Source organism: Pyrgilauda ruficollis, unplaced genomic scaffold (assembly GCF_017590135.1).
Source record: "Pyrgilauda ruficollis isolate IOZ18807 unplaced genomic scaffold, ASM1759013v1 scaffold40, whole genome shotgun sequence".
In the NCBI taxonomy this organism is placed as follows: domain Eukaryota; kingdom Metazoa; phylum Chordata; class Aves; order Passeriformes; family Passeridae; genus Pyrgilauda; species Pyrgilauda ruficollis.
The window spans coordinates 10,483,547-10,495,979 of NW_024525490.1; the positions used below are offsets into that span (position 1 = coordinate 10,483,547).

At 45.2% G+C, this 12,433-nt stretch overlaps 1 protein-coding gene across 3 annotated transcripts in view; it reads left to right on the forward strand.

Annotated features, from left to right (window-relative positions):
* Positions 1-3,902: 3,902 nt before the first annotated feature.
* KCNQ5 (potassium voltage-gated channel subfamily Q member 5) overlaps positions 3,903-12,433 on the forward strand; it is a 278,104-nt gene continuing 269,573 nt past the window's right edge. For all 3 annotated transcript variants that reach the window (XM_041477407.1, XM_041477408.1, XM_041477409.1), the window contains exon 1: positions 3,903-5,041. In XM_041477407.1, the coding sequence (XP_041333341.1) occupies positions 4,686-5,041 (356 nt within the window). In that variant the 5' untranslated portion in view covers positions 3,903-4,685. The remainder of the gene's footprint in view (positions 5,042-12,433) is intronic.

The following is a 12,433-nucleotide window of genomic DNA, read 5'->3' on the forward strand; positions in this document are numbered from 1 at the left end:
TTGGAATGAAAGTCTGGTCACAGGACAGCTCTTTGTGGAGGCAGGTCTTCCTCAAAGTTTGCACCTCATAGCAGTTTAACATCAAAATCAACACATAAATGACACACCAAACTACATTTCTTTTGAAGGTACTCCCTTGAGTTCAGGGTTAAGGGATCTCATGAAGAAGGGAAAGTTGAGAAAGAAAGCCATCCTTTCTCCTAAGTTCAGTGTATGAATGCCTCATGCTATTGACAGGCTTGCTTCTTTAATTTATGTGAAAAAGCTTGCAGGAGAATATCCCAACATCTTGGAATATTAGTGCAATGTATTCCAACACTTTTCATATTAATATCAGAGCCCTACTACAGCTGCGAGCAGGTTCCATGTGCTGACTGGACGGCTTAAAATGTGCATCCTATCATGCTGTTCACCTCATCTGACATTTTGCTCATGGTTTATTATACAATAGTAATGCTTGATTTGGGTTTTCCTGGAGGTGCATACCATGTATTATAGGCTACACAACAGGTCAACAAAATAAATGAATTATTCCTAACAGCTATGTGCTTTGAAAACTTATTCCTGACTCTTGTATGCTTGTCACCAAGAATGGCTATGAGTATCCCCTCCTCCATACAATTAGGTAGAAAGCTAAAAATCTTACAAAGAGATGCAAAACTAGAGCATACATGATACCTTGCACTATTATATAACGTGAAAAAGGTTATTAACAAGGAACTCAAATGAACTCAAAACATGATACCATGGTAAACCGACCTTTGCAGGTGTTGCTACAGAGGCCCTCCAGCTTGCACTCTGGCTGCTTTTCTGCTTCGAACAGCCACAGTGTGTACGTGATTTCTACTGTTCCCTCTTTTCCTGCTTTTGAGCATCTTACACTGTTTCATAAATTTATGTTAACAATCCCTCTCTCTGAAAAAATTGCTACCACCCCCTGTGACAGATATGTAATTCAGGCACAATGACAGAGAGATTCTTCAAATCCATATAAATATTAAAAGCTCCATATAGATGCTCAGCTGGTTTTCATCAGCTCAGTAAGCATCTGTCAGTGACTTGAGGCAACTACAAGCTCAGGTACTTTGGATTTGATATGGATAGGCTCCAGATCCTCTCTGTCCTGGCAACATGGAGCAAAGCAGTGAACTGGGCTTCCTGAACTCTGGCCAGTGTCCTGCAACATGGCTGGTCTTCATTTCCCTCTTTTTACCCTGCAACAAAGTCCTTCTTCTATTAGTATCTACCCTATGTCACAATTAAACCAAGTGTATTTCAGTATTCCTGTTACCTATTTGCAAACGTAGTCATTGTGAAGGCTTGCTTAAAATTCCAGTGTAGCTAACCACAAAACTGCCTTAGAGAAGAAGTGTATATCTCCAGAAAAAAAAAAAAAATTATAAATAAGGGAATAAGAGACTACCACTGCTGTTTAAATTGCTTCCTTTCTTTAATTAAAATATAAAACCAGAAACACTGATGTAAGACAACATATCAACAATAACTCACTGGAAAGAAAACCCTGAAAATACCAAACATATGTGACATTCGGTTCCTGATCAAAAAAGATTATACATATCAGCTGATCCTTCCAAAAGTCAGGATATGTAACACATTTGGATGTACACATTTGGAAAATGCAATGCAATCTTGAAACCTGTCTTCTAAAATCCAGAAGAATATGTTGTTGATATTTGCCATAAAGTATAGTGATACTGACTCTAAAGCTGCACTTTAGCATGCCATTTTCCTTGTCCCTCTGCAGGTGTGATATACTGTACCTGCAGCCTTGAGAAGCCAAGATTCCTTGGGATGTTCTTGCCTTGGAGATTTCGTCAAGTAGATCCTCTTACTGACATCTGAACCCAGGATGACCTTGGACCATGCGGACATGCTAGAATTTCACACGACTCATCTCTGTAGGTATTATATAGTCTGAAGCCAAAATATCAGGGGAATTTGTTGTCCTATAAATGCAGACCTGTATTTTGCTAAATACTTAGATGAGGACTGGCTTTGTTACACAGCACACCCCCTCTGCCTGCCAGAAGGCTGGCAGCTGCCTGGTCTCTGTATTCAACCAGCAGATCATGCCTTGGTTATCTGACATATGAACAAGTAGGGATTACATTAATTACCATAAATGTCTTCTCATAATACATAATTTTAGAAGGACTTATTTAATAACAGATAACAGATGGGAAAATACACTTGTTCCCACACTGTAAAAAATAAAATAATCCATCACTAAGTGTTTTACTTTTGTTAGCTTCTAGTTCTTCTGGAATCTATGGCTACATTTCAATACTGGCTCAACTTGTGCTCACAGACTGTTTTCCTTATGATTATTTAAATTAATTGATGATTTTAAGCACCACTAGAGGGCACAGAATTATAACAATATTTCTTAATGGATCACAAAAAGTACATCAGGAACTGGAGTTCAGTAATGTTCATAGTTTATTGGCCAGATCCTCAATTTAAAGCCTCAGTCCTATCAACAGTGATGCACATGTGCTGCTGTGAGCTGTGCCATTGCCCACCCCAGCAATTAAACAAAGCTCAAGGGTTAGTGCCCCTGGGGCAGAGGGCTGGCTCAGTGGGTTGGACTATCTGCTCTCAGTTGAAGTTTGGCTTTCCAGAATTTGAGTGTCAGCCCTCAAATGAAGTGACTAAGGCCACTAGAGTTTAAATCTAAGCATGGTTCTGGAGGAGTGGCTGATGGTAAAGGCATGCTGTACATCTTCAGCTGTAAATGAGTACATAGGGATGAGAAAAATGAAGAGTATAAACACTTGCGTATATCAAACCAGGGAAATGCAAACAAGTAGTAAATGAAGGATTAACTAACCCAATTTACAATTCAAAGAAAGAAGAGTAGATATGTGCCACTGGAAAGCTTAAATATTAATGGGATTTCTGTGGATAGTTGTATCAACTACTTAACATCTGTTTTGACATGTGTGCTGTTTCTGCCATCCTTTATCACGAGTCTGAGTGGCCACTGTGGTTCACATGTTAGAAAGTTCCTGTCTGAACTGGCCTGCAGTGGAGGAGAAAGTGCAGTGAAGACAGGAAGAAGTTTAAACTCGTCATTTAAAGACATCCGATTGAATGGCATTGGACACATCGTAGCAATGAATTAGCACTGGTGATGTGTCCATGTTGCATTAATAGGGGCACAAGTTCATGTTCACTGCCAGAACGTGAAATGAGTCTTACAGTTTGTTCTTTTCTGGGAGTTGAAGACTGTGTGTTAATCAAAGCTTGAGAGCCTGGCCTAACTACACATCACAAAGGGAAAAACAATCCGAAAATTATTTTCTGAATGTTTCTATTGAATTTCGCTTAACATTAGCATGCACCTTACTGTTTTTCATTAACACTTCAGGAATTAGTGTCACACTTGCACATCGTGGCGCTCAGCCTGCAAAACCAGTGACATGCAGCTATTTCTCGTGAAGTGGGTGCTGAAGTGCCGCGGGGTGTCTCGTCCTGTCCCCGGGGCAGCGCAGGGCTCCCAGGCATCCCCGGGGGACGGCCGGCGCTGCCGAGCTGCGGCCCCACGAGCGGCACGGGCGGCGACAGCCCGCAGCAGGCGGCCGAGGGGTGCGGGGGGAGTGTTGGGGGATGGCCGGGGGTCGCCCGCCGAGCACGGGCGATAACCCACGGGCAAAGCGGGCGCGGTGCGGCCGCCGGGCGGGCAGCGCGGTGCGGCCGCGCCTGCGGGTGCCGGGGTGGGTGGTGTTTTTTTCCGCAAGCTCACCTTGATGCGGCGGGGCGTAAAAGGGCCGCGCTCGGCAGGGGGAGCATCGCTGTCTCGGCGCAGCGCGGGCACCGAGCGGCGGCACCGCTGCGCTCCGGCCGCACCGCGCCGGGGCCGGAGCTGACGGGGGCCGTGGGGGAGCCCGCAGGAAGGGCAGGCCCGCCGCTGCCCCTGGGATCTGCTGTCTCGCCGCCGCACGAGGCCGGGACACGGCGGAAGCGCCGGAGCGGCGTGCCGGGCCGCGCCGCCCCCTCGGGGGGACACCCGGCGGCTCGTCTGCGCTGCCCCGCCCGGGCCGGCCGCGCTCCCTGCCCGCAGTGGGGTCCCGCCGCCGGCCGATCCTCCCCCGCGCCGCCGCCGGGACTTACGGCAGTTTTGTTACTTTCTCGGACTTACATGGACATTTCCCGGGAGCGCGCTTAGAACGCGGGCGCCGCGTCCCGCCAGCCGCTCGCCGCCCTCCTCACCGCGGGCACCGCCGCTGTCTCTGCCGCTCGCGCCCCGGGACGCGAAGGCTCCCGGCGGCGCGGCCCCCGCCTGCCCCCACCGGCCCGCCTGCCTCGCCGACTTTCTCCGCCGCTCGGAGCGAGAGCAACAGCTTGCCCGGCCCGGCCGAGACAAACGACGCGGGAGGCAGCGAGGGAGCGGGCGGCGGCGGGCACCGCCGAGCCGCGGCCTCTCCGCCGGAGCCGCGAGGAGCTGCCCTCCCTCCCTCCTCCCCGTCCCGGGCCGCGGAGCCACGCCGGGCGGCGCTGCGGGGACCGGCGGCGGGGCCCCGCCGCCCGGGAGGAGAGCGCGCCCGGGGGGGCGCCCGCTCCCTCGCCTCTTGCGGGCTGCTGCCGCGGGGTGCCTGGCCGCCGCCGCCCGCGCCCTGCTCCGCCGCGGCCCCGGCGCCCGCTCCGGCGCCCGGGGTGATGCCATGCCCCGCAACCACGGCGGCGGGGAGGAGGGCGGCTCCGCGGGGCTCTGGGTGAAGAGCGGCGCGGCAGCTGGCATGAAGGATGTGGAGTCGGGCCGGGGCAGGGCGCTGACGAGCTCAGCGGCCCGCGGCGACGGCCTGCTGCTCCTGGGCACCGGCGGCGCGGCCGCCCCCGCCGGGCTGCGGGAGGGCCGCCGCGGGAAGCACGGCGCCCGCATGAGCCTGCTGGGGAAGCCGCTGTCTTACAGCAGCGGACCGAGCTGCCGCAGGAACGCCAAGTACCGCCGCCTGCAGAACTACCTGTACAACGTGCTGGAGCGGCCCCGCGGATGGGCCTTCGTCTATCACGCCTTCGTGTGAGTACCGACCCGCTCCCCTCTCCTCCCGTCCCGTCGCGTCCTGTCCTGTCCCGACCCCTCCCGTTCGTTCCACGGGCTGCCGCCCACACCTGTCCTGAGCAGCGCCTCGCCGCACGGCGCGGTGCGTGCCTCCCCTCCTGCCCCTCCGGTCCCCGGGCATCACTCCGTGCCGGGACACGGGCAGGACGAGTACACCGCGAGTGGCGCTGAAAGTGCCCGGAGGAGTCAGCGGAGGCTCGGGAGCCTCTGCCACCTGCGGCGCGGCTCTCCGCGGGTAGCCCTAGGTGGGAGGTGATGGGGGGACAGCTCGGTTCAGCCGGCAGAGAACCGGCGGGGAGCACGGCGGGGAGCACATGCTCGCTGGTCTCCCGGGCGCCCGAGGCAGCCGGTTTGCGCGGGGGGAGGCTCCGCGGAGCTCCCGCTGATGCCACACTCCGGCCTCGAGATTAGACGGGGCGAGGATGCCGGCAGCTGCCGGGTCCTCCCGGCAGTGGGTGTCCCAGCGGTATCCGCGGCGCCTGTCCTGCCGAGAGGACACCGAGCGCTGCGCGGTTTGAAAAGTTACCGCAGCGCTGGTTCTGCCTGAAGAGTGTTTTCCGGGCGCGCCTGGTCCCCGCCTCGCAGGGAGCGCGGGTGACGGCGCCTTCCCACGCGGGTGCTCGCCGCGGGATGCTGCGCCTCAGGTGCGGCCACCTGCCGCTGGCAGGGCGCAGCGAGCCGCTGCCGCCCGGCGGCTTTTCCGCCGGTGCCTGCCGCTGCTGAGCTTTGACGCTGCTGAGCAAGTGACGGTTCCTGTCACACTCATCCTGAAAAAGCTCGTGACGGAAATATATGTTCCGTCCCATCGCTCAGTGGAGAGCGGTACTGTCACCGCGCTGCGAAACTTGTGCTGGTTTAACTTCAGGAGGCTTGCCCGGGACACCTGTGCGAGGGGACCCGTGGCTACACTGCTTGCAGTATCCTTGGGGTCAGCCATGCTCCTCAGTTCATTAGCAATCCTCCGTTTTTATGGGCTTTGGTAATATTCGGGGGAAAGGCCCTACTCAAAATCCTTTTCGATGGCTGAGCAAAACATGCAACAAAGTCTGTCAAGGAGTCGTGGAAGTGTATCATATTTATGGGTGAAAACGTGATCAATTACAGAGGAAGGAAGTTAAGCATTAACTTACTGTATTGGGGATATAATACAATTTATTGTTATTTCTGACTGTAGGAAATACATCTTAAACGAATGAGAATGTTTAACTGATATGCTGTAAGTAACTGTATTTGTTCCATGATAGTCATGGACATCAAGCTAGCAGATGCAGCATCTTGGCTAAAAAAGCAACTCTTCCCTAAAAGCTGTTTGACAGCATAAAGACTGCTGGTCTCCCAGCAGTAGGGGAACCCTCAAATCTTACTTTAATAGCAGCTGTTGTAAGTAAAAAGGTGCCAAAAACATGGTGCTCTGATTAATAAGATAGTTTGTGGATAGATTCTTTTAGTAGAGACAATTACTATAGATAGCAAGTAGTAGAAATATGCTTAATGTCATATAATATTCAGTAAAAGGATTTTTGTCCACTTAGAGGGTCTTCCCATTATATCTGTTTTACTCTGAAAATCAACTCTTACATGCAAAATGCTCTTCTTGGAGGGCATTTATTTGGTACATTTTGCTGTCTGGGTCCTTACAGGTGTTTTCCTGTGGCCTAGATGGATGTAAATTAGTGTTGCAACAACCACCAAAATATGTACTAGGAATCATTTTATGTCAGTGCCTGAAGTTGCCATACAAAATATTCAAATTATAGTTTTGGACCTTTTTGTTGGAGTTCGTGATAAAAATCTTTAAAACAGAAAAGTTCAAGTTGGAAATACAGCTGAGAAGTTTAAACCTTAAAAAAAAAAGGTGGTAAATTTCCAAACAGAGTGTAGTCATGACACAGCAGCGCTGTAAACAAGGAAGATTGCCAGCTGCGTTTAGATAATTGTCTGCATAGAAAGAGTGCCAGTTTTAATTTTTAATTGCAAATGGCAGTTTTGGCAAATGTAATGCCAGCATTACATCTTTTATCTGAACAGATCTGTGTGAAAGAGCTTGAAACATTACTGTAGTATAAGACACCTCGTAATAATATTACCTTGAAGTATCTGTCACTGATATAGTGTTTAAGGTGCATTTGAAGTTTCATTGGATTTCAGTTTGACAGCCATCCTTATTGCCAGTGATGCCGCAGTCTACAAATTATTTTAATGTACTTGTATAATTCTGATTTAATCACAGTCAGGATAATAGGATAATAGGATAATATTTATGGTGTTCCAGGCTCATTTTCTTCCAGCCACTTGATCAAATGTAGTTGCATCTTGGAAAACAGACTTTCTTACAGAATTAAAAAGCAAAACATAACAAAAAAGCCACAGCTATTTGAAAAAAGAAGTCTTGAGACAAGTAGCTTAGAGTTGCAAAGACATTACAAAGTACGTGGAGGAGATGTCTGCTTCTACCACTGCTAAGCTATTCTTGACTGCAGTGGAGCCCGTTTTAGCTCTGTACTATTTCTGTTACAGGAATGGGCTATCTGGGGTGAGACCTTTTGAGTAGATCATTGGTCTCCTGAAACCTCACTCTGATATGCAGGTTGAAGTAATGCAAGGGTGGTTATAGAGTTTTGGTTCTAAAGGCTTTGATGTAGCAGTTTAGACTTGTGTGTTTTTTAAATAAGAACTAAGGAATTGAAGATTTGTTACAAATAAGCAATCATTCCTGCGGTGATATCGGTGATATTTTAATGTATCGCTCCCATGGGGAAAAACACTTCAGAGCTGAGAAGTATGCCCAGTTAGCTCTTCTTTTTTGTTCTTGCCCTTTCAAATAAGATAAAAATAGGCCAGCCACCTAAGGAATGAGTGTTGTGACCTACATTCAGAAGTCAATTGGTTAGTTTATTTGTTAATACAGACCTGCCAGATTCTAGAAAAGACAACTATTTTGCAGCTAGGGGAAGAAGTTACTCTTGAGCAAAGGCCTTTGATTTCAGTAAAGTTGTGCTGGGGAGCAGAGCCATAAATGACATGTTTCTTGAAACCTTTTTGGCGCACTTCAGTAGTTCTTTACACTGAAAGTCCTATTAAAATTTAAGATCTTTCCTGCAAGTTTTTGAAAACCTTCTTTTCAGATACCACTTGATGTCACACCACATCACCTACACATGGAGCCATGTGCATATTTAACACGTTTGCTTACATTAAAAGGCTGTGATATTGTAACTTTTCAAAAGCATTGTCTTGGAATGTCACAGGATTTCTTTCTGTTATTGCTGTTGCAGTTTATTATGGCTTGTTTGGTGTGATAAAAATGTGCAGCCATTGCCTTAGAATGATCAAAGGGGAATTCCAGATTTGTTGCAAATTTAACTCTGGATTTCATCTTCAGTTATCATAAGGGCTTTGTATTATTTTTGTCCTTAACTGACATTCTGAAAATGAGATGGCATGAGATGTTCAGAAAAAAAAAATACTGCTCTTTGATACTGTTTATACTAGTAGGATATAATTAGTTGCATAAGTTTCCTAATTTAACATGTCGGATTTATTTCAGGAATAATAAAGTTTCTGTTTCTTACTGACTTCTTTGTAATGTATTCCATGCAGAAGTCTTTGACATTTTTTGTGGGGATATCCTTCTCTTTACAAAGCTACCAACTTTTGCTCTGAAAGCTTCTGAATTCCAAATCACACCTCTGGATGTGTGCACAAGGGCAGTAGCACTTTGTATGGCCTGTATTGATAGGTTTTCATGGACATCCCCCATTGGCCACTGCAGAAGAAAAGATGCAACATTAGCTGAATTGCAAGAGCCTGTATGGTATTATTCTTGTCTTTTGCGTTATTGATGGAAAAAGACTGAAAAATTATTTCTGGAAAAAATGTAATGCTGCCATCAAAGATTTAACTAGCTATTTTAGCCTTCCAGATCTGCTGGAAAGGATATAGCTCAGTAATGATCAGGATAGTATTGAACATCAGGTCTTTGCATGTGAACTAACAGAGCTGCATCACACCGTGCCCTTGGTATAATAATGGAGGTTCCATATTCTGATTAGAAAACCAGTCATGTGCAACACCCAAAGGACTTGCTTGTTCTCATGCTATTGAAAGTAGGAGAAATTATTTTATCTCTTTCTTTTTTCCAGCTTCTGGCAACTAATGAACTAGCTCCAGGTGCTTTATGGGTAACTCTACAGCTTTCATCTTTTCAGGCACCATTTCAGAGTCAAGATCTGGTGCTGTTAGGGTAACAATATATTTCTATATGTTTGTAGAAACAAATAACAACATGATATTTACAATTAACAAATAACAGTGTTGACGACATAAATATGTAGCAAATCAAGTCTTATTGGGTACTGAGGAGATACAAATTTAAAGCTCTTTAATTGTAGCACACAAATCTTAGTAGGCACTTTCTTTCAGGTACAACGAATTAAAGTGGACATTTAGATGCCCTTCAGTATAAATCTGCAGTGATTTGCTGCATTTGAAGCAGTCTGTGATTCTATACATGTGCATATTTCTCACCTACACATTGTTTTGAAGGAATCTTAGGAAGTTACCCAGTCCAGCTGGTAGATACACTCTTCCCAGTCATGTGAGATGGCTTTGTCTAGACAGGTCCTAAATTTCCCTGGATGAAGGTCGCCCCACCTTGCTGAATAACCTGCAGATCTGCAACACCTGCCTGCTGAAAAAAGAGCGGGGGTTGACATGGAGAGGGAAGAATGGAAGAGCCATCCTGAACCTCCCAAGTGGCAATTTATGGTCATTGTCCCTTTATATATGTTCTGTCACTGCTGAGAAGATTTTGACTTCTTCATCATTGTGATTTACCTTCAAGTAGATGTAGGCTGCTACTGGGTCACCTGTTAGATCACCCTTCTGTCAGACCAAACATGATCAGCTCCATCAACTGCTCCAAGACAAAAGTTCAAGGCTCCTGAGTATCATGGTTGCCCTCCAGTATCTCCTCTGTCTTCTTCATGTCCCTGTTCAGCTGGGAAGATTCACAACTGACTACCCTAGTGTGTGAGGCTGTCCTGAGTAGAGAAGAAAACTTTTTCAGCCTGCCAGTCCCAGTCTTCTAGTGTAGTTGCTTGCTGCTTGCCTTATTTCTGATAAAAGCATGCTGTTGGCTTGCTCAACGTGCTGTGTCCACAGAAACACCCTTTTTGCTGGGCCTGCAACCCAAACAGTGGGTTCCCAGCCTGAATGGATACATGGGATTGTTCTGCACCAGGAGCAGATATCTGCCTTTTCCTTAGCTGTGCTTGTAGGTGTTTATGGTCACGTCCGGAATTTTCTTGTTCTATCTCAGTCGTTGTGTACTGACCAGAGCAATGGAGATGACACAATCTTTAAAACCTTTGTCCTCTTCTTTGTGATTGGCAGAAAAGATTAAATGCTCAGCTATGCTTTTTTCCTCCTCTTTCCTGGTGTTTTTCATGGACAGCAGACCTCTCCTGGAATCCTGTCATGGGCACTAAATAACATCTAACTTCTATATTTTGCTTGGTTTTTGTTGGTTTGGCTTTTTTTTTGGTTGTTCTTTTTTGGGGCGAAGTGGGTTTTTATTTTTTTGTTGTTGTGGTGGTTGTTTTTGTTCTTCTTCTTGCTGGAGAGTTATTTTCCACCTCAGGATTTTCAGTAGATAAGTATCAGGAATGTTTATGCCTACCTTAGTAAAATCCTGGTTTACATTTATTTTTTGAGGCTTGATCTACTAAATTTTCTCATTTGTACTGGCCTTCCTTTCTGACTCAAGAATGGTGATCCAGGGGAAGTGACTAATTTTCTATAAAAATCAAAATAGATCCACAGCTTTCTGTAAAGAAGACTGCAGAAGACTTGCTTTGAGAAAAGTCACCAAGAAATGGATCAGGGAAAGTTCATGCATGTGCTCTTTCTTCTATTTGTCATAAGGTTTATTTCTTAAATTTGATTAGGAACTGTGTTTAGGAAGGTGGATAGTAGGTTAGTAATGGAGCTTCAAATTAATCTACAACCTTTGAAAGCAGAATCTTCCTCCTCTTAAAGCAAGACATGAGTTAAGAGTGTTTTTTTATAATTATCTTTTTGCTGTAATTTTTTCTCCTTTCACAAAACCCATGCAATGAGCATTATATGTGGGGATGAGACTCTTATCTCAGATCTGTTTTTCTTGGTGTGTCTCTGGAGAGGCATTTCTTGTCTTTTTTATTGAGTGTCTTGTGTGATGTGGGGACTCTTGGGAAACTTTCCATGGGCTCATGTGATGAAAGAACCTGCCCAAAATTACAGATTTTATTCTAAGGGATGGTATATGAATTTCTAGTAGGCATTAAATATGTGTTCTCAAAGGAGAAGTGCTTTTAGTGAATTATAGGAAGAATTTATAAAGATTTTAATTGTCTGTGAGAGAGTACTTATGTGACAGATTTTCAAAGTAGCTCCTGAACAATATCTTAATGATCTAGACCCCTTTCTTTGCTGGACACTTTTTAAAGTTTCTCTGTTGTTCAACTTTTTAAATCAAAAATAGGTCATGATATCTATTCAGACTTGATGATCTTTGCATGCTCCAAGTTTGACTATATTTTTAATAGCTGTTCACCCTGTTTTACTGTTGATTGTAACTTAATTAAGTTTCCTAAATTGAATGAAAGTACAATTGAACTAGTATGTCACAATAATTTCAGATAATTGCAGCATCAAATAGAATACCAAAAATTATTCTATTAATAATAGTGATTTCCCTATTCATGATAATAAGCATAATTAATATACTTAACAATACTCATAAAAATGCAGTTCAATTTTTCATAATTGTTTCAGTGGAAAGGAAAAGCACATAGTTTGTTAATTTATTAATCTTCTTTTTATGGAGAAGATCTATAGAAGGAAAACCCTTTATTCCTAGGCAATGTAAACTACTGGCAGTGCAAATAAATCTCACTATGGTAAGGTAGTTATTTCTTACTAATTCAGAGGTAAAACTTAGTTCCCAAGTGTTTACCATTCTTATATGGCTCATATTTTCATTAATATGAGTGGTGAAAATTAATGAAATTTGCAACTGAAGCACATTTCAGATTTTAACTGAAGCAAAATAGAGTCTTCTGCTCTTAGGTAGAAAAGATGAAGTAGAAAGCATGAATAATACTATCTAACAAAAAATCTTTAACATGTATACATAGTAGATGTAATTTACTATGTTATTCCTAATGAGGCAGATGTTTTTATTTCACAATAAATGTTGCTTTTTCTCATTAACATTAACACCCATACCATTTCTCAAAACATTAACATAATAGAGCATGCATTCTTGGTTTTTTAAGTTAATGCTTGTGCATCAAGAGTCACTTGTAA